Source organism: Chlorocebus sabaeus, chromosome 16 (assembly GCF_047675955.1).
Source record: "Chlorocebus sabaeus isolate Y175 chromosome 16, mChlSab1.0.hap1, whole genome shotgun sequence".
Classification (NCBI taxonomy): Eukaryota; Metazoa; Chordata; class Mammalia; order Primates; family Cercopithecidae; genus Chlorocebus; species Chlorocebus sabaeus.
Window position 1 is genome coordinate 7584974 of NC_132919.1, and position 22102 is coordinate 7607075.

General features: G+C 48.0%; 1 protein-coding gene across 1 annotated transcript in view; it reads left to right on the plus strand.

The window, feature by feature from the left end:
* The window catches only part of DNAH2 (dynein axonemal heavy chain 2), a 121963-nt gene that overhangs the window by 17366 nt on the left and 82495 nt on the right, over positions 1–22102 (plus strand). The window contains exons 5-14 of the mRNA XM_037987835.2: positions 2062–2290; positions 3491–3601; positions 3756–3994; positions 6695–6886; positions 7580–7737; positions 8219–8306; positions 9043–9248; positions 9735–9864; positions 10131–10313; positions 11885–12099. Of these exons, the coding sequence (XP_037843763.1) occupies positions 2062–2290; positions 3491–3601; positions 3756–3994; positions 6695–6886; positions 7580–7737; positions 8219–8306; positions 9043–9248; positions 9735–9864; positions 10131–10313; positions 11885–12099 (1751 nt within the window). The remainder of the gene's footprint in view (positions 1–2061; positions 2291–3490; positions 3602–3755; positions 3995–6694; positions 6887–7579; positions 7738–8218; positions 8307–9042; positions 9249–9734; positions 9865–10130; positions 10314–11884; positions 12100–22102) is intronic.

The window sequence follows — 22102 nt, forward strand, 5'->3', positions numbered from 1 at the left end:
CTCAGCCTTCCAGAGTGCTGGGATTACAGTCATGAGCCACTGCGCCCGGCCTATAGTTGTTAAGCTTTTAAAAAAATGAACATAGCCAGACAGGGTGGCTCACGCCTGTAATCCCAGCACTTTGGGAGGTCGAGGCAGGCGAATCACATAAGATCAGGAGTTTGAGACCAGCCTGACCAACATCAAGAAACCCCATCTCTACTAAAAATACAAAAATTAGCCAGGCATGGTGGCACATTCCTGTAATCCCAGCTACTTGGGAGGCTGAGGCAGGAGAATCACTTGAACCTGGGAGGTGGAGGTTGTGGTGAGCTGAGATCGTGCCATTGCATTCCAGCCTGGGCAACAAGAGCGAAACTTCGTCTCAAAAAAAAAAAAAAAAAAAAGGACACAAAATGCCAGTATTTATTTCTGGATAGTAAGAAGACAGATGATTATTAATTTCTTCCTTGTGCTTTAATTTGTTTTTAAAATTAAATAAATCGTCACCCGGGCCTGGTGGCTTGCCCCTGTAATCCCAGCACTTTGGGAGGCCGAGGAAGGTGGATCATCTGAGGTCAGGAGTTTGAGACCAGCCTGGCCAACCTGGTGAAACCCCGTCTCTACTAAAAATATAAAAATTAGCTAGGTGTAGTGATGCAGGCCTGTAATTCCAGCTACTCAGGAGGCTGAGGCAGGAGAATCGCTTGAACCCCGGGGGGGGGGGGGGGGGGGCAGAGAATGTAGTGAGCTGAGATTGCACCACTGCACTCCAGCCTGAGCGACAGAGCAAGACTCTGTCTCAAAAAAAAAAAAAAAAAAAAAAAAAGGCCGGGCGCAGTGGCTCAAGCCTATAATCCCAGCACTTTGGGAGGCCGAGACGGGCGGATCACGAGGTCAGGAGATCGAGACCATTCTGGCTAACCGGGTGAAGCCCCGTCTCTACTAAAAAAATACAGGCCGGGCGCAGTGGCTCAAGCCTGTAATCCCAGCACTTTGGGAGGCCGAGACGGGCGGATCACGAGGTCAAGAGATCGAGACCATCCTGGCTAACACGGTGAAACCCCGTCTCTACTAAAAAATACAAAAATCTAGCCGGGCGTGGTGGCGGCGCCTGTAGTCCCAGCTACTCGGGAGGCTGAGGCAGGAGAATGGCGGGAACCCGGGAGGCGGAGCTTGCAGTGAGCTGAGATCCGGACACTGCACTCCAGCCTGGGCGACAGAGCGAGACTCCGTCTCAAAAAAAAAAAAAAAAAAAAAACTAGCCGGGCGGGGTGGCAGGTGCCTGTAGTCCCAGCTACTTGGGAGGCTGAGGCAGGAGAATGGCGTGAACCCGGGAGGCGGAGCTTGCAGTGAGCTGAGATTCAGCCACTGCACTCCAGCCTGGGCCACAGCGAGACTCCGTCTCAAAAAAAAAAAAAAAAAAAAAAAAAAAAAAAAAAAAAATTTAAATAAATTGTCAAGACTAGTCACAAAAGCACTAAAAAAACCAAATGAAACAGGTGAGTCGGATATTAGGGTGGACATGGCCTTTCTAAGTATGTAGCAGTTAGAACTTTAAGGAGTTTTATATTTAATTACATGAAAAGATATATGTTTTTGTATGTAAACCACAAAAACTCACCATAAGCAAAACTGAAGCATAAATGTAAAATTTTGGGAGAAATATATGCTATCAAAATGGAAAACCCTAGACAATTGTCTCTTCCTTCCAGTCCTTCTCCTTTCTGCTTTTTCATGGGCTGATGTGCTTCCTCCATTCCATCCTTTCTTTCTATCGATCCATTCAACAAACATTATTGACCATCTACTATATACCAGGCACTGTACTAGGTTCTAGAGCCAAGTTGGACAAAATGTACAGTCCCTACTCTCAAGGCATACTCTCTGCATTTCCTCCCCACATCTCTGGATATGGAATCTTATATCCGTGAAAAGAACAGGAAGCACTTCATGGCACTTCCATTTAGAGAAGGATCAGGATACCCTGAGGGACGTGAGAAAGAACTCAGCCGGGCTTTTGTGACTGGGTGTCATGGCTGGGCCTGGCGACTGAACTCTGATCTGCTGTCTTCCATGCAGACCCAGAACCAGCTTGTCTATTTCATTCGCCAAGCACCGGTCCCCATCACCCGGGAGAACTTTGAGGCAACCGTGCAGTTTGGGACGGTGCGGGGCCCCTATATCCCCGCCCTGCTTCGGCTGGTCAGTGGAGTCTTTGCCCCTCAGATCTTTGCAAACACAACCTGGCCTGAGAGCATTAGAAATCATTTTGCTTCTCATCTGCACAAGTTCTTGGCCTGCCTGACAGGTAAGTGGGAAGACTGGAGTGACTAGTTTCTCTTTAGTGTCCCCCAACTGTACAATTAGTGAGGTGGTGGGACATTCGTCTGAGCACCTGTGTGGAGGAAGTATTCAGCATGCTTATTGAATGGATAGAATAGGGTACAAGATCCGCCTTCTTCGTCTTCTGTTTTTTTTTTTTTTTTTTTTTTTTTTTTTGAGGCGGAGTCTTGCCCTGTTGCCCAGGCTGGAGTGCAATGGTGTGATCTCGGCTCACTGCAACCTCTGCCTCCTGGGTTCAGACGATTCTCCTGCCTCAGTCTCTCAGGTAGCTGGGATTACAGGAATGTGCCACCATGCCTGGCTAATTTTTTGTATCTTTAGTAGAGATGGGGTTTCACCACGTTGGCCAGGCTGGTCTTGAAATCCTGACCTCATGATCCACCTGCCTTGGCCTCCCAAAGTGCTGGGATTACAGGTGTGAGCCACCACGCCCTGCCAAGATCTGCTTTCTGATCCAGACACACTTTTCTGTTGTAGAACTGGTTGGCCAGACCTGCTTCAATTTAGACTTGGAAATTTCTTTTTTTTTTTTTTTTTTTTTTGAGACGGAGTCTCGCTCTGTCGCCCGGGCTGGAGTACAGTGGCCGGATCTCGGCTCACTGCAAGCTCCGCCTCCCAGGTTTACGCCATTCTCCTGCCTCAGCCTCCCAAGTAGCTGGGACTACAGGTGCCCGCCTCCTCCCCTGGCTAGTTTTTTTTGTATTTTTGTGGTAGAGACGGGGTTTCCCCATGTTAGCCAGGATGGTCTCGATCTCCTGACCTCGTGATCCGCCCGGCTCGGCCTCCCAAAGTGCTGGGATTATAGACTTGAGCCACCACGCCCGGCCTAGACTTGGAAATTTCTAAGAGCACATGTAGGGGAAGGGGAAATACAGGTACTGTGAGGGCACTGGGGGGACTCGCATGTCTCGTGGTAGAGAGTGTTGAAGGCGCGATACAGATCTTTGACCTTATTTTCTGGCAATTTCTTGTTATACCTCCATGAGGTTTCCCTCTTGCCTTTGGTCATTTCTCGATATCAAAAAAGTGTAAGTCATCATTTGTCCCCCCTGCTCTCCTGAAATGCGTATACTTCCTGGTCCCCACGGATCATCAACCATGATTCCTACCGGGCCAGCAAGAACTCATCCCCTCCGTCCACTTCCACAAACTTTCCTTTCCTTAGACACTCGGTACAAACTGGAGGGGCACACGGTCCTCTACATCCCTGCAGAGGCCATGAACATGAAGCCTGAAGTGGTGGTAAAGGACAAAGAGCTTGTGCAGCGGCTAGAGAGTGAGTAGCTGGCACTGTCAGCGTCACCCGGCGATTACAGGGGAGGGGGAAAGGGGAGGCCTGGAGGCTGACAATGGAGTTGGGTTAGGAGGTCTCTGTCGGGGTTGGGAAGCAGTGTGAAGAAATTCAGGAGATTTTGTACTCCCGCCTGCAGCCTCCATGATCCACTGGACCCGGCAGATAAAGGAGGTGCTCAGTGCCCAGGAGACAGTGGAGACAGGAGAAAATTCAGGTCCTCTGGAGGAGATTGAGTTCTGGCGCAACCGATGCATGGACCTGTCTGGCATCAGTAAACAGCTGGTGAAGAAGGGAGTGAAGCATGTTGAATCCATCCTGCACCTTGCCAAGTCGTCCTACTTGGCGCCCTTTATGAAACTGGCACAGCAGATCCAGGTTTGTGAGCGAATCAAAGGATTCAGGCTCAGCAAGAAGCGGGCAATGGTTGGGATGATACAGGGAGCTAAGGAGAGGGAGCCAAGGCAATCTTCGACAGCATAGACTGACCCACCCAGGGTTCAGCCTTGTACTTGCAGGAGAGTATAAAATAGTAGAATAGAGGTTCCCTAAAGAGGGAGACATCGAGTTAACCAATAAATATACGTAGAGTACCTTCTGCGAGCACAACCCCTGCCACCCAGCTGGGAAAATAAGATTACACAAAACAGGATTACTAGACAGCATGGGAGCCAAAGATGAGCTCATGTGGTTCAGTCCAGGAATTACAAGATAAATACTTTTTTTCTTTGTTTGAATCCACCTTCCAAGGAAAATCCAAGGAAAAGGGATAAACACTTTTTTTCTTTTTCTTTTCTTTTTTATTCTTGTGTGTGTGTGTGTGTGTTTTTTTTTTTTTTTTTTTTTTTTTTTTTTTTTGTGAGACGGAGTCTTGCTTTGTCGCCCAGGCTGGAGTGCGGTGACGCCATCTTGGCTCACCGCAAGCTCCACCTCCCGGGTTCACGCCATTCTCCTGCCTCAGCCTCCGAGTAGCTGGGACTACAGGCGCCCCGCCACCACGCCCGGCTAATTTTTGTATTTTTAGTAGAGACGGGGTTTCACTGTGTTAGCCAGGATGGTCTCGATCTCCTGACCTCGTGATCCGCCCGCCTCGGCCTCCCAAAGTGCTGGGATTACAGGCGTGAGCCACCGCACCCGGCTTTTCTTTTTTATTCTTATTTTTGAGATAGAGTCTGGCTCTGTCGCCCAGGCTGGAGTGCAGTGGCCTGATCTCAGCTCACTGCAACCTCTGCCTCCCAGGTTCAAGCGATTCTCCTGCCTCAGCCTCCCAAGTAGCTGAGATTACAGGTGCCCACCACCATGCCTGGCTAATTTGGGTATTTTTAGTAGACACCAGGTTTCACCATGTTAGTCAGGCTGGTCTCAAACGCCTGACCTCGTGATCCACCCACCTCGGCCTCCCAAAGTGCTGGGATTACAGGTGTGAGCCACTGCACCTGGCTCTTTTTCTTTCCTTTTCTTTTTTTTTTTTCTTTTGAGACAATGTGCTGGAGGCTGGAGTGCAGTGGTGCGATCTCTGCTCACTGCAACCTCTGCCTCCTGGGCTCAAGGGATCCTCCCACATCAGCCTTCTAAGTGGCTGGGACTACAGGTGCGCACCAGCATGCCCAGCTAACTGTTGTATTTTTTGTAGAGACAGGATTTTGCTATGTTGCCCAGGCTGGTCTCGAACTCTTGAGCTCAAGCGATCCACCCACTTCAGCCTCTCAAAGTTTTGGGATTATAGGCATGAGCTACCTTACCCAGCCCAATTGTTAATTTTTTTTTTTTTTTTTTTTTTTTTGAGACAGAGTCTTGCTCTGTCGACCAGGCTGGAGTGCAATGGCATGATCTCAGCTCACTGCAGCCTCTGCCTCCCAGGTTGAAGTGAGTCTCCTGCCTCAGCCTCCTGAGTAGCTGGGATTACAGGCGCATGCCACCACGCCCAGCTAATTTTTTGTATTTTTAGTAGACACGGGGTTTCACGGTGTTAGCCAGAATGGTCTCAATCTCCTGACCTTGTGATCTGCCCGCCTCGGCCTCCCAAAGTGTTGGGATTACAGGTGTGAGCCACAGCACCTGGCCTAATTTTTAATTTTTTTGTAGAGGTAGGATCTCACTCTTTTGTCCAGGCTGGTCTCAAACTCCTGGTGATCCTCGGCCTCCCAAAGTGTTGAGATCATAGGTGTCAGCCACCACACCTGGCCAATAAACATTAAAAAAAAAAATTGATATGATGTGACAAGCTGATTTTGCTGGTGCTAGGTCACACAGGAGGTAAGAGTGGCCTGTAGAGTACAGAAAGAAGACCTGTTTTCCTAGGTGAAATTTTCGGTTAGGTATTAAGGGAATTGAGCCAGAACTAACTGGAGAAGCCTAAAGTCCTGGCTGAGAACAGGGCAGTGAGGGGAACTGGGTGACAACTATGGGGACAAATGAGAGTGATGTGCAGCCAGTTGATCAACAGCAACAGAGTGTCCACTTAGTGCAGAGTCCTGAATTCAACTGGAGAGAACAGGAATAGACATAAAATCTAGAAAAATCTAGACTCGAGGGAATTCTCAGTCTGGTGGGGGAGCTGGGGCACACACATGAGAAAAGACAGAAAAGTTGACATGTGCTAACTCTGCTCTGAGGGCTCACAGAGACCTGAAATGATCGCTACTGTGTAGGGCTGATGGGAGGGCTTCCTCGTAGAGACAAGTCAGGATGGGGTTGAAGGTGGTTAAAAAGCACTTGTGGGCCGGGCGTGGTGGCTCACACCTATAATCCCAGCTCTTTGGGAGGCTGAGGCGGGGGGATCACCTGAAGTCAGGAGTTCGAGACCAGCCTGGCTAACATGGTGAAACCCCATCTCTACTAAAAATACAAAAATTAGCTGGGCGTGGTGGTGAGTGCCTATAATCCCAGATACTCGGGAGGCTGAGGCAGGAGAATTGCTTGAATCCGGGAGGCGGAGGTTGCAGTGAGCCGAGATCTCACCATTGCCCTCCAGCCTGGATGACAAGAGCAAAACTCTGTCTCAAAAAAAAAAAGCACTTCTGTTGAATCAGTGCTTTCTGGTGCATAAATCTACTTCTCGTCTCTTTTTACTGCCAGGATGGCTCGCGTCAAGCACAGTCAAACCTGACCTTTTTGTCAATCCTGAAGGAACCTTACCAGGAGTTGGCTTTCATGAAGCCCAAGGACATCTCTAGCAAGCTCCCTAAGCTGATCAGTCTCATCCGCATCATCTGGGTTAACTCTCCCCACTACAACACTCGGGAGAGACTGACCTCACTATTCCGAAAGGTGTGCATATGCCGAGGGCGGGGTGGAGGGGTTTACGAGGGTGGCCAGGTTTTCTGAAGCAGGGGCAATGCATTTGGCAGAGGATCTGTGGTTGAAAAGGTAGTGAAGGTTGACCTTTCTGCTCAGAGACTGAAGGCTTCTACCGGTATCATCTGCTTTAGGGTTGCTCCGCATTGCAGCCTGGGCTGGACTTTCTGTTTCTAGGTGGAGGTGGCTTAGGCAGGAAGAGGGGTTTCAGAAGAGGAGTTGGTGGAACACGGGGAAGCAGCAGGAAGAACAGACCCCCAAGCTGAGCTGTGCGGAAGGCAAAGCTCTTCTCATTCCTCAAGATGGAGATTGCAGTGGGGGAGAGGAGGCTTTAGGAAGCAGCACGGGCTCTTGAGGAGCAGGGCCTGGTGCATTCAATGGGGGTGACAGAGCCAAAGAGTGGGAGAAGGGACACTGAGACATTGCTGGGCAGGGCGGCTGCAGAGCTCGGCTGAGGCAGAGTAAGGGGCCACCTAGGATAAGGAGTGGGCATGGAACCCAGAGGTGTTAGTGTGGTCAGGGGTGGAGAACCAGGGGTGGGATGAGTTTCAGGAGTCAAATCAAGGAGTAGGGGGCTGAGACAAATCAAGGCATGGGCAGGGGATGCAGAGAAGGACTTGGGTGTCAAGGAGGCGGGGACAGAGGCTGTGGGGACTCCTTCCACAGATGAGCAATGAGATCATCCGCTTATGCTGCCACGCCATCTCCCTGGACCGGATCTTTGAGGGATATGTCTCTTCCAGCAAGGAGGACCTGCAGGGCTGCATTCTCTGTTGTCATGCTTGGAAAGATCACTACCTACAGGCCGTGCAGATGCACACTGAGTACGACATGCCTCCCGTAACACCCCATATCTCAACTCCCTTGTCATCCTTGTAAGAGGGTAGAGTCTGACTTCTTTTGTGTGCACTTTATTTAGCCTCTTGGTTGTATTTTCCTAGACCCAGGAGTTTCTACATCTGGCCAAGTTTTCTCTCTGGATACAGATACTGTAGCTCATTGCCCTGGCTTCTCCTTATTTTAATAATCTCTCCTCCCTGATCCCAGGAACCCTATCTGGTCTTTTCCTCCTATCTTGACCCCATCGTCTAAAATTCCATTATGTATGAATCGGCTCCTAGAACTCAGATGCTCTGTCTCCTGTCTGGTTCTTCTCCCCCTGAGTCTCTTCCTTTGGGATTCAGCAGAGTTGTTTCTCGAGGTCTGGTTTTCTGGGGCTTTCCCTGAATGTGGGGCTCCTGGTCTAGCTTTACATAGCTAGACTGTGCTCTTGCCTTCCGATTCAGTCCCTTTCTCCTGATACAGGTTCTCCAGTCGGGGCTGGGTCCTAGACCAGACCAGCATCTTTGCTCAGGTTGATGCCTTCGTGCAGCGCTGCAAGGACCTCATTGAGGTGAGAAGACTGAAGAACCAAAAGCTAACAGCAGACCCTCCAGAATCCCTCCCCACCCCCCACCCCAGGAACCCGGGGAAACGGGGCAGAGGCTAAATATTGAACTTATGGCCGGGCGCGGTGGCTCACACCTGTAATCCCAGCACTTTGGGAGGCCGAGGCGGGTGGATCACCTGCGGTCAGGAGTTTGAGACCAGCCTGGCCAACATGGTGAAACCCCATCTCTACTAAAAATACAAAAATGAGCCAGGCGTGGTGGCACAGACCTGTAATCCTAACTGCTTGGGAGGCTGAGGCACAAGAATCTCTTGAACCCGGGAGGCGGAGGTTGCAGTGAGCCAAGATCGCGCCGCTGCACTGCCGCTGCACTCCAGCCTGGGCAACAGAGAGAGACTCCGTCTCAAAAAAAAAAAAAAAAAAAAAAAAAAAATTACACTTACCACATTGGCTTTTCCTGCACAATTGTGTGTCCTGCCACCACACTGCTTTTTCTGGCATTTGCCTCTTATTGCTGCCCTACTATCTCATATTTCATTCTGCGGCCAAAGTTCATTCCAACAGCGCCCTGCAGCTGGTTGGCCCTCCCTGGTTTTTAGATATTTTCTTTTTTCTTTTCTTTTTTTTTCACTTGCCGTCACTTGCAGTGATGTTTTTAGACATTTGAAGCTAAACCAAATATCTTAGGACTTTCGAGTTTGGAAGGAAAGCAGGAACCCTCACGCTGGCTTCTTTTTAGGTATGTGACTGTCAGTATCACTTTGCCCGCTGGGAAGATGGCAAGCAGGGTCCCCTTCCTTGCTTCTTCGGTGCCCAGGGGCCACAGATAACACGGAATTTGCTGGAGATTGAGGACATCTTTCATAAAAATCTGCACATGCTGCGAGCTGTTCGCGGGGGCATCCTGGATGTCAAGAACACCTCTTGGCATGAAGACTACAATAAGTGAGGGAACCACAGGCTGATGCCAGGCGTGGGCAGGGAAGGCAGATCAGGGAACCAAGAGTAGGAGGAGTGGCAAGAGTGTGCAAAAGAAATGGTGGAAGGACAGACTGGGATCAGGGTGGTGGGGAAGTGGGGACAGGAGAGAGTGCGGGGGGGGGGCGGGTGGTGGCAACTCGGGTTGAGGGTTCCAGAGTGAGCCTTTCCGGACTTAGATCTTGGTTCTGCCACATACCAGATATATTACATTGGGCAAATTACTCCATTAGCTGTCTCCACTTCCTCCTCTATGCAATACAGTTGGCGATAGAGCCTATCTCACAGCATTGTTTTGAGGATTAAATGGATTCGTGTAGGGTAAAGTACTTGGAGGGCCCCGCACACAGGAAACCCTCCCTCCTCAGCAACGCATGGGATTCTTCCTCAGGGGTTGGACCCCGGGGTCAGGCGAGGGCACTCAGCTGCCACAATGCCTCTCCACCGGTGCAGGTTCCGGGCCGGAATCAAGGACCTGGAGGTGATGACCCAGAACCTGATCACCTCGGCCTTCGAGTTGGTGCGGGACGTACAGCATGGCGTGCTCCTGCTGGACACCTTCCACAGGCTTGCTGCCCGCGAGGTGCGGCTGCCCCGCGGCCTCCTCGGCTTTCCGTCCCGCGTGCTTTCTTGGAGTTCCTTCCCAGCCTTCCGGAGGCCCTCCTGCCTCCACGTGTGCCCTTCTCCATATCCAGAATTCGGGCGCCTCTTGTCTTTCTTCTGTTCCCTGGCTTCGGCGTCCCCGGGAGTGTGACTCCCGCAGCGGGGTGCAGCTTTCCTCGGGGATGAGTGACCGGAGGGAACCCGCCTTCCCGGGCACGTCGCCAGCCTCTTCCTCTTCTTCCCTAGGCTATCAAGCGGACTTATGACAAGAAGGCGGTGGATCTCTACATGCTGTTCAATAGCGAGCTGGCCCTGGTGAACCGTGAACGGAACAAGAAGTGGCCAGACCTGGAGCCCTACATGGCCCAGTATTCCGGACAGGCGCGCTGGGTGCACATCCTCCGGCGTCGCGTCGACAGGGTCATGACGGTAAGTGCCTGGTCTTCTCCAAATTCTGTCGTCAGTGAGCGCCTGGAGGGATGGGGGACGGCTCCTGAGAGGTTCCCCGAAGAGTCTTCACGACCAGCACCTATGTCGGTGAGGGGAGTGGCAGGTTCAGTTCAGTGAATCGTGGGTTAAGATCTGCAGAAGGGAGTGCGTGAGGCTGGTGGAACATGGGCCATTTTAGGAATTTCCCTTCCTTCCTCCCTCCCTCCCTCCCTCCCTCCCTCTTTCCCTCCCTCCCTTCCTTCCTCCCTCCCTCCCTCCCTTTTTTGAGACGGAGTTTCGGAGTTTCACTCTTGTTGCTGAGGCTGGAGTGCAGTGGCGCCATCTTGGCTCACCGCAACTTCCTCCTCCCAGGTTCAAGCAATTCTCCTGCCTCAGCCTCCTGAGGAGCTGGGATTACAGGCATGCGCCACCACGCCCGGCTAATTTTGTGTTTTTATTGGGGGGGGGGGGGTGTCTCCATGTTGGTCAGGCTGGTCTCGAACTCCCGACCTCAGGTGATACACCCACCTCAACCTCCCAAAGTGGTGAGATTACAGGCGTGAGCCACTAGGCCCAGCCTCATTTTAGGAATTTCATATCAGGCTGCAGATGAGGAATAGGGCCGGTATCTAGAGTGTTGGGTCAGTAGAAGATACAGCCTCATGATCCAGAGACCTGGACAGGTGACACCCTTACACAGCCTGGTTTCTCGGGAAAGACAGCACAAAGAAACAACAGAAAACATTGTTTTAAAACTTTTTGGGGCCAGGTGTGGTGGCTCACATGTGTAATCTCAACACTTTGGGAGGCCGAGGTGGGTGGATCATTTGAGGTCAGGAGTTCAGGACCAGTTTGGCCAACATGGTGAGACCCTGTCTACTAAAAATACAAAAAGTTAGCCAGGTGTGGTGGCAGGTGCCTGTAATCCCAGCTACTCAGGAGGCTGAGGCAGGACAATTGCTTGAACCCTGGAGGCAGAAGTTGCAGTGAGCCGAGATCGCGCCACTGCACTCCAGCCTGGGTGATGGAGCAAGACTCCGTCACAAACAAATGAACAAACAAACGAACACACACACACACACACACACACACACACACACACACACAAACACTTTGGGAATACAAGTTGAAAGCTGTTAAGGTAGTGACCTGCCATCATGCAGGTGGTTCTGCTAGAGAGTTAGGCAGCCTGCAGATAGCTGGAAGCTGGTTTGGGCCTGGCGGGCTACATCTGGGCTAGGAAGGGCTGACACTGGTTTTCAACCTTGTGTCTCATATCCTGCTCCTTCTGTGACTGACCTTTTTTACCCAGCTTTTTTTCCTAAACGAATTCTCTGAGCTTCTCTTTCCTCATTTTGACTCCTTTTCTCATTGTGCCTTGGTCTCTTCCTGTCACCTTCCTTTTCGGCTTTACCTTCCTTCTAAGTTATCAAAACTCAATCCGTCTCCATAGCAAGCCTTATGCATATTGTCGGGGTACGTGCGCATGCATGCGTGTGTAGGTCTCAGGGAGACGGTGGCCCCTGGAGGACGGTGGCAGGCCGGCTCCACCTGCCTGTTCTTCCCCTCAGTGCCTTGCTGGTGCTCATTTCCTGCCCCATATTGGGACTGGAGAGGAGAGTGTGCACACCTATCAGCAGATGGTCCAGGCCATTGATGAGGTGATTCGAAAAACCTTCCAAGAGTGGACATCAACACTGGACAAGGATTGCATTCGGCGATTGGATACCCCATTGCTGCGAATCAGCCAGGAGAAGGCGGGCATGCTGGATGTCAACTTTGACAAGTACAGGAGCCACCTGGCCCCTTCTCCCCACACTCCCCTTCTGCAGCTCTCCCAAGAATTTAACTCCCATCTTTTGACTCCTCTGTTCATTATTCTCTCTCTCTCATATTACAATATGTTTGCTATTGACATTTTACTTTTTTTTCTTTTTTGTCTCTCCCCACCTCCCACCCTGCTATCAACATTTTAATTTTATAACTTATCTTAAAACAAAGCAAAACAATGATCGGCCAGGCACGGTGGCTCACACCTGTAATCCCAGCACTTTGGGAGGCTGAGGCAGGCGCATCGCTTGAGCCCAGGAGTTCGAGACCAGCCTGGGCAACATGGCAAAACCCAATCTCTGCAAAAAATGCAAAGATTAGCCAGGCGTGGTGGCACAAGCCTATAGTCTCAGATACTCGAGAGGGTGAGGTGGGAGGATTGCCTGAGCCCGGGAGGCAGAGGCTGCAGTGAGCTGAGATCACACCACTGCACTCCAGCCTGAGCGACACAGAGTGACCCTGTCTCATAAACAAAAAACAAAAACCACTCCACTATCCGACTAAACCAGTGATGTTGCTGTTCTGCCACTAGATGGCCATGATGGCTCAGCTAAGTCACCCAAACCCTGCGCCTTTCGTGAGCGTTGGTGGGGCTGTCAGACCATGCCCTCTCCTACAGCTTTACAGTTATGAAACTATCATACTACAATTATTTAAAATGTAATTAATCAATTAACTAATTTATTAAAAATATATAGTGAGCGCCTTCCATGTGTCAGGAACTGAAATAGGAACAGGCAGGGAATGTATACAACGGCCAAGTCCCTGCCTTCAGGGAGGTTAGGCCACTGCTCTCTAAATCAACAGCTCTACTCTTGGAGGGGGGCTTCCTGTCCACATAAGATGCTTTGAGACTGTGGCTACTAGTGTTGGCTTCCACTCATAAAATGTCCATGCTTAAGCCCGGCTAGCATGGCGAAACCCTGTCTCTACTAAAAATACAAAAATTACCTGGGCGTGGTGGCGGGCACCTGTAATCCCAGCTACTTGGGAGGCTGAGGCAGGAAAATCGCTTGAACCCGGGAGGCAGAGGTTGCAGTGAGCTGAGATCGCGCCACTGCACTCCAACCTGGGGGACAGAGCGAGACCCCGTGCCCCCCCCCCAAAAAAGTCCATACTTGTGAGGCCAAATGTAGGAGGGGCTTTGCCAGAGCAGTCCTGTGTGCAGATAGAGTCCCAGGTACAGATGAGACTGAGTGTCTGTCCTGGGCAGCAAAAGGTGGCCTAACCAGGGGAAGAGGGCACGTTCTGGCTGAGAAAGGAAGCAAAAGAACCAGGATGGAGAAGCAGAGCGTAGTGTCAGGTGAGAGGGGTGAGGCGGAGGCATCAGTGAGGAAGACAGGGATGTTGGGAGCCGCACGGATGAGGAGGCCGTTGAGGAGCAGAGTGTGAACATGGCCAGGTTTGAGAAAAGGCTCCGAGCAGTGAGGTTGTTGGAGATTGGCTTTGCTTAGCTTCCTGGTTTTGTGAGTTATGGCCAAGCACGATCACGTAAACATTGCCTCGTAAATCAAGGATAAGATTCAGAAGAGTTAGAAGCTAGGCCAGAGTTAGCCTAGTTATGCCATTTGCAAGCGCATAATGGGGTTGAATCTGCAAGACACATTCTCCCATCAAGATGGGTACCCGCAAAGGCATTGTATCAGGAAAGCTGTGCAGTCACCCTTGGAGTTTATGGATATGAGCGCACACGGTTCACCAGCTGTCCTTTTTCTGTGAAATAAGGGATTGTATTCAAATAACAGGATTTCATTAAACACTAATGATCAATCTTTACATTTCTTTCTTTTTTTTTTTTTTTCTTGAGACAAAGTCTCACTCTGTCGCCCAGGCTGGAGTGCAGTGGCGCAATCTCGGCTCACTGCAACTTCTGCCTCCTGAATTCAAGCAATTCTGCCTCAGCCACCGGAGGAGCTGGGATTACAGGCGCCCTCCACCATGCCGGAATAATTTTTGTGTTTTCATTAGAGATGGTGTTTTGCCATGTTGGCCAAGCTGGTCTTAAAGTCCTGACCTCAGGTGATCTGGCTGCCTTGGCCTCCCAAAGTGCTGGGATTACAGGTGTGAGCCACTGTGTCTGGCCAAATATTTACATTTGAAATCCGAGAGAAGACAAAAGTTGAGACAAGAGGTAAAGAAATGCTGTGTGTGGGCAGGAGGAAGAAAAGGATTAGGAAGACTAACTAATGGATACTAGGCTTAATACCTGGGTGACGAAATCATCCGCACAACAAACTCTCAGGACACAAGTTTACCTATATAACAAACCTGCACATGTACCCCTGAACTTGAAATAAAAGTTAAATTTAAAAAAAAAAGAAAGAAATGCCATATGTGGCTGGGGCGGTGGCACACGCCTAAAATCCCAACACTTTGGAAGGCCAAGGCGGGAGGATCGCTTGAGCCCAGGAGTCCGAGATCAGTGGGGGCATAAACAAAAGTTAGTCAGGCGTAGTGGTGCATGCCTGTAGTCCCAGCTACTCAGGAGGCTGAGGTGGAAGGATTGCTTGAGCCCAGGATATGAGGCTGTAATGAGCTGTGATCGTGCCACTGCATTCCAGCCTAGGCGACAGAGCCAGACCCTGTCTCAAAAAAAAAAAAAAAAAAGGAAAAAGAAATGCCATATGTGAGCACTGGTTGGTGGCTACCTCCTTCTACTCGCCAGGGGTCAGCCAGTGAGAGTAGATACAGCAAGAACTTCAGTGCTAAATAGTCTCAAGTTCAAACTCCAGTGCATTTTGCCACGTGACCTCAGGCGGGCTGTTGAATTTCTCTGAGCCTGAGTTTCCTCATCTACTTAAAAAACCCTTTCCTGGCGTTGTCGTGCAGCCGATGACTCATGCAAAGGTCTTCACAAAGAATGAACAATCAACAAGCATTCTTGCCCTTTCAAAACAATCGCCTCATAAAACTTGATGAAGATAATATTTTCAAAACAAATTTAGCAGAGTGATGTAATGGTTTTCATTTTTAAAACATTTTAACCTTTACAAAGGGCTAATATAGGCATACAGTGTAAAATTCAAAAGTTATTCTACAGAAGGATAGAGAATGAAAAGCCTGCTCCTCTGCTGTCCCCTGGGAGATCCAGTTTCACTCTGAAGAGACTCAGTGTTCCAGGTTCTTGTATAATATTCCAGGAATAGACACATATGTCTACTTAAGTATCCTTTTGTGCATAAATAGTAGCATAGTATACATATTGTTCTAGATATTCAAAGTGTTTTCAAAGTGATTAATTTTTCCATTATAAAATTATTGATCATTTTAGAACATTTGCAAAATGCAGAAAAGTAGAATGAAGAAAAAAATACTCCTAAGAATAACCGCTTTTAATGATTTCGTATATTTTTATCACTGCCTCCCCACCCCCCATTTCATTTGGTTGTTTTCCTTTAATCTTTTAAATCTTTACTGAGGATTATAAAATGACAAAAACAGTATATGCTCACCATTAAGAAAAACAAAAGATTCATGTGGAAGTATGTAAAGGAATGGCCCGCATGCTGACTCACGCCTGTAATCCTAGTGCCTCGGGAGGCCGAGGTGGGCTGATCACCTGAGGTCAGGAGTTTGAGACCCGCTTAACCAACATGGTGAAACTCCGTCTCTACTAAAAATACAAAAATTAGGTGGGCATGGTGGCGAGCGCCTGTAGTCCCAGTTGCTTGGGAGGCTGAGACAGGAAAATCGCTTGAACCCGGGAGGCGGAGGTTGCAGTGAGCCGAGAATGCGCTTCTGCACTCCAGCCTGGGCAACAAGAGTGAAACTTTGTCTCAAAACAAAACAAAACAAAACAAAAAGATGTAAGGGAAAACCTGAAAATTCAGCACATATTCCCAATCCCTAGAGGTAACCATGATTATCATGTAATCAAAAATATATCCTGCATACATAAAATAGAATCACATTATGAACAGCGTTTTTGCAACTTGCCTTTTTTTTTTTTTTTTTTTGAGACGGAGTCTTGCTGTGTCACCCAGGCTAGAGTGCAGTGGTGCGATCTCGGCTCACTGCAAGCTCCGCCTCCTGGGTTCACGCCATTCTCCCGCCTCAGCCTCCGAGTAGCTGGGACTACAGGCGCCCACCACCACGCCCGGCTAGTTTTTTGTATTTTTAGTAGAGACGGGGTTTCACCATGTTAGCCAGGATGGTCTCGATCTCCTGACCTCGTGATCCACCTGCCTTGGCCTCCCAAAGTGCTGGGATTACAGGCTTGAGCCACCGTGTCCGGCCTTTTTTTTTTTTTTTAATGTGGAGACAGGGTCTTCTGTGTTGCCTAGACTGGTCTAGAACTTCTGGCCTCAAGTGATCCTCCCATCTTGGCCTCCCAATTTGCTTTTTTTTTTTGAGGTTAACAATTTATGTGGGGATCTTTCATTCTGTATGTATAGAATTACTTAATTCTTTTTCCTGGCTTACCGTATTTCATAGTATGGGCTGTACTGTAATTTAATGAACCAGTCTACTATTGATGGCCTTGTAAATTGTACAATTTCTGTAAGGTTCTTGACTATTTGGTGCTCATGGATTTCAACTGCGCTTCCCGCACTTGGTTCCTTTCCCTCTGTATCGCTTTGTTTACTGAAATTTGAGCACGGTGTCCATCTAGTTAGGATAAACAGGAGACAACTTCTCTGTCTGCTATTATCATCTCTTGTCTGGAATACCTTTTGCATAATCTTGATAGTAGAGCTTATCAAGGCAACTCTGGGCCAAATATTTATGGCCTGGGTTTATCTGAAACCCAAATAATGGCTAAACACATCTTTGAGATAGAAGAGGTACCTGTTCCTGTCCTTTGGGGATTGTTTTCCAGGGAGATGTTATAGGATACTTTACATTTTTGTGGTTTTAAGATAAAACTGCCTCAATCCAGTAAATAATGGAAGGGAAAGAACATGATCACAGTGAAGGATTTTGAAAGTCTGGGCTCATCACCAGTAAAGAAATCCAAGTCAGTTGCAGCTTCCAAAACTTATTAACACTTCAAGGAGGTGAAGATAACTTGATCAGATTTGCTCTTTGTGTTCAAGCTCCAGTTAAGATCTTGAAATAAGCAGACAGTTCAAATGGTCTGATGTTCCTCGGAATTACCTGGCTCTCTTAGTCCTGGAGCCTTCCAGTCCCTAATAGCACTTATTTAATCCCACAAGGGGTTTTGCTATCCCACCTATATCCCAAATATTTGAACTCTGAAGTCCAAATCGGCTTTTATCACGTTTTACGGCCAGAACAGCTTCACAGATTGCACTTAACACAAACATATTCCAGATGTCATCCACACCCTGGCTGAAGAAGCTGTGTTATCACCCTGTGTAGAGCAGAGTAGAATTTCCTGAGAGCAGGAGATGAGATACTGAGGTCTGTTTTTTGTTCCCAGAGCTTCTCTCTTTCTTCCCCCCGGTCATAGAGTGCCTTCTCCCCCGGGTCAGCCCGCTGTGGGCTCTTAAGCACTCAATTCCGCCGGCTTTCCTTTCTACCTCTACTGCCTGACCACTTGTTTGGAGATAAATTATATAATATTTTTAAAAAGTCATCCCCCAGACAGATTTTTATTTATTTTTATTTTTGAGACAAGGTCTTACTCTGTTACCCAGCCTGGAGTGCATTGGTACAATCTTGGCTCACCGTGGCCCCCGCCTCCCGGGCTCAAGCAACCCTCCCACCTCAGCTTCCTGAGTACTGGGAACACAGGCACCTGCCACCATGCCTGGCTAATTTTTTCTATTTTTGGTAGAGATGGGTTTTTGCCATGTTGCCCAGGCTGGTGTCAAACTCCTGAGTTCAAGCCATCCACCCGCCTCAGCCTCCCAAAGTGTTGGGATTACAGGCCTAAGCTACCTTGCCCAACCCTGCCAAACAATTTTTTTTTTTTTTTAAGAAAAACTGATATTTGTCAATAAAATAAAATTTGCATTCTGGAAATTTCTTGACAAACTTCTGTTAAAGACTGAACATCATTCAAAGGGTCTCTCAGGATTTTCAGCTCAGCATCAGGAAGGTATTGTCCGAATTCATCCTGTTGACTGACATATTAAACTTGGATAATTTGCCTTAAAGTTACCTTGAAAATCTTGCCAAGGCCGGGTGCTGTGGTTCACACCTGTAATCCCAGCACTTCGGGAGATCAAGGCGGGCGGATCACCTGAGGTCAGAAGTTTGAGACCAGCCTGACCGACCTGGAAAAACCCTGTGTCTACTAAAAATACAAAATTAGCCGGGCGTGGTGGTGAGCGTCTGTAATCCCAGCTACTCAGGAGGCTGAGACAAGAGAATTGCTTGAACCTGGGAGGCAGAGATTGCGGTGGGAGCCGAGATTGTGCCATTGCACTCCAGCCTGGGCAACAAGAGCGAAACTCCATCTCAAAAAAAAAAAAAAAAAAAAAAAAAAGGAAGAAAGAAAAAAAGAAAATCTTGCCAAGATGAGAGAATGAAGAGTTTATTTTGGTGCAATGTTGGCCAGCATACACGCCCAAGTAGGCTTGCCCAGATGTTTATCAACAGTGACAAATCTAAGACATCCAGTTGGAAGGACATGATAATATGTTTATGCTACTAGAAATGTTTCCGTATCTATTCTATTCACACGCTTCCATTCTCCCCATATCATTATAACACAACTTTTTGTTACATTGATGCTTAGGGCTTATCTTATTACGACTCTGTTAGGATTGTTTACTGCTGAGTTGAGTAATTTTACGTTGTCATAGTTCTTTGCTTGTACGATGTTTTGCTCTATTTGGAATTTAAAATTACTTCATTATTAGGCTGGGCGTGGCGGCTTATGCCTGTAATCCCAGCACTTTGGGAGGCTGAGGTGGGCAGATCACGAGGTCAGGAGTTCAAGACCAGCCTGGCCAACATGGTGAAACCCTGTCTCTACTAAAAATACAAAAAATAGCTGGACATGGTGGTGGGCGGCTGTAATCCCAGCTATTTGGGAGGCTGAGGCAGGAGAATCTCGCTTGAACCCGGGAGGCAGAGGTTGCAGTGAGCCGAGATCACACCATTGCACTGCAGCCTGGGCGACAGAGCGAGACTCCATCTCAAAAAAAAAAAAAAAAATTACCTCATTACTATCATTATTACTATTATTATTTGAGATGGAATTTCACTCTTGTCGCCCAGGCTGGAGTGCAGTGGCATGATCTTGGCTCACCACAACCTCTGCTTCCCAGGTTCAAGTGATTCTCCTGCCTCAGCCTCCTGAGTAGTTGGGATTACAGGTGCCCGCCACCATGCCTGGATAATTTTTTGTGTTTTTTATATAGACAGGGTTTCACCATGTTGGCCAGGCTGGTCTCGAACTCCGACCTCAGGTGATCCACCCACCTCAGCCTCCCAAAGTGCTGGGATTACAGGTGTGAGCCACTGTGCCCGGCCACCTCATTATTTTTGTTAGCACAGTATTCGCTATCACTAAGTCTTCCAAACCAACCAATAAAACCCCTTTGAGTGATGTTTTTCCTCACAATCTAACATGCCGGGTAGTGGTTTCAATGTTTTTCTTAGATCTGTTTTTCCCCTGTCCTCCTGCTTCCGTCCAGCTGGTGTTGTTTTCAAGGCCTGTTACAAAGCAGTTACCCTGGGACTTCCCTCAGCCTCTTTCCTTGTTTGATTTCCTATTTCCTTTGTCTTCCTCTTTCTTGGTTTATGTCTTTGTTTTGTTGGTGTGTATCCATTAGTAGTTTCCTAAGAAATGGTGCATGGGAGTTAAATGTTTTGACTTTTTGCCTAATTGGCAACAGTTTTCCTGCCCTCTACTTGCTGGACATTTGGCTGGGTTGGAATTCTAGCTGATTCCTAGTAATTGTCTTTGGCTTTGGCCTCTCTTACTTTTGAAGGCTTTCCTTAAATGTCTGGTGATCCATTGCTCATTTATACTTTCGGGAGGCTTACTCATTTTGAAGAAATTTTAGCAGTTTTAAAAATACCACATACGTTAGTGGAGATCTTCAAGATTTGAAAAAACAGCCTTTCTTCTTCCACAATCTCTTAAAGCCTGTATTACTTCTTTGTGAAAATCATTTCATTCTTGGAAGATTCTTCTCCAGTAAAGATGGTAAAAACACGATCCTTTGCGAAGTTTGAAATGTGTTATTATCTCCAATATTGTTAATTCCATGCTTGCCTGTAGAAAAGACTAAAAACATTCCAGAATTTTCACCTCAATATTACTTCCAAATAACATTTCAGCAATATTTAGAATGCGGAGTTTCTTGAGCATATCTTCAGGTAACGGGAACTTTTATCCTTTGTGATTAAAAAGTGCAATTTTATTTTAAAAACCCTGCAGATGAAAAAAAATCAAGTTTTTTTGTTTTGTTTTGTTTTTTTGAGGTGGAGTCTGGCCCTGTTGCCCAGGCTGGAGTACAGTGGCACCATCTTGGCTGGCTGCAACCTCTGCGTCCCAGGTTCAAGTGATTTCTGGCTAATTTTTGTACTTTTAGTAGAGACGGGGTTTCATCATGTTGGCCAGGCTGGTCTCGAACTCCTGACCTCAAGTAATCTGCCCACCTCAGACTCCCAAAGTGCTAGGATTACAGGCGTGAGCCAATGTGCCCAGCCTTTTTTTTTTTTTTTTCGGTATGTTTGTGTTTTTCTTTTTCTGTTTTTGTTTTTGTTTTTTTTTGGTGTGTGTGTTTTTCTTTTTCTGTTTTTGTTTTTTTGTTTTTGGCTTTTTTTTGAGACGGAGTTTCTCTCTTGTTGCCCAGGCTGGAGTGCAATGGCGTGATCTTGGCTCACCGCAACCTTCGCCTCCCGGGTTCAACCGATTCTCTTGCCTCAGCCTCCCGAGTAGCTGTGACTACAGGCATGCGCCACCATGCCTGACTAATTTTGCAATTTTAGTAGAGATGGGGTTTCTCCATGTTCGTCAGGGCGGTCTCGAACTCCTGACCTCAGGTGATCCACGCACCTCAGCCTGCCAAAGTGCTGGGATTACAGGTGTGAGCCACCATGCCTGGCCTTTTTTGTGTTTTTTTTGAGATGGCGTCTCGCTCTGTCACCCAGGCTGGAGTGCAATGGCGTGATCTCAGCTCACTGCGACCTCTGCCTCACAGGTTCAAGCAATTCTCCTGCCTCAGCCTCCTGAATAGCTGGGACTATAGGCGTGCACCACCACGCCCGGCTAATTTTTGTAGTTTTAGGTTGGCCAGGCTGGTCTCAAACTCCTGATCTCAAGTGATTTGCTGACCTTGGCCTCCCAAAGTGCTGAGATTACAGGCATGAGCCACCGTGCCCTCAAATGATTTTTCTTCAAGTTTTTTTTTTTTTTTTTGAGACGTAATCTGTCTCACTCTGTCACCCAGGATGGAGTGCAATGGTGTGATCTTAGCTTACTGCCTCTGCCTCCACCTCCCAGGTTCAAGCGATTCTCCTGCCTCAGCCTCCCGAGTACCTGGGATTACAGGCTCACGTCACCACACTCAGCTAATTTTTGTATTTTTCTTAGAGATGGGGGTCTCACCTTGTTGGCCAGGCTGGTCTCGAACTCCTGACCTGAAATGATCCACCCACGTAGGCCTGCTAAAGTGCTGAAATTACAGGCATGAGCCGCCACACCAGGCCAAGATTTTTTTTTTTAAATTTTCAAAAATATTGCATATTTTCTTCTGGTATTTTATGATTTTATTCTCTACATTTAGATGTTTGATCCATTTGAAATTGATTTTGGTGTAGAGAAAGAGGTGCAGATTCAAACTGGGTTTTGTATTTCATTGTTTGTTTTTTCCAGATGGCTAGAGCCATCTCATTTAGAGTTGACCCAATCTCATTTAGTGAACTGCTGTCTTTATAGTAACGAATTCCCCAGTATATTTGTGTCTATTTTGGGATTCACTATTCTGGTATCTGTCTATTCATGTGCAAGAACCAAACTGTTTTAATTATTGTCCTCATTACTCTTCTTTCTTCAGAGTTTTCCTGGCTATATTTAATATTTATTTCCCATAAGA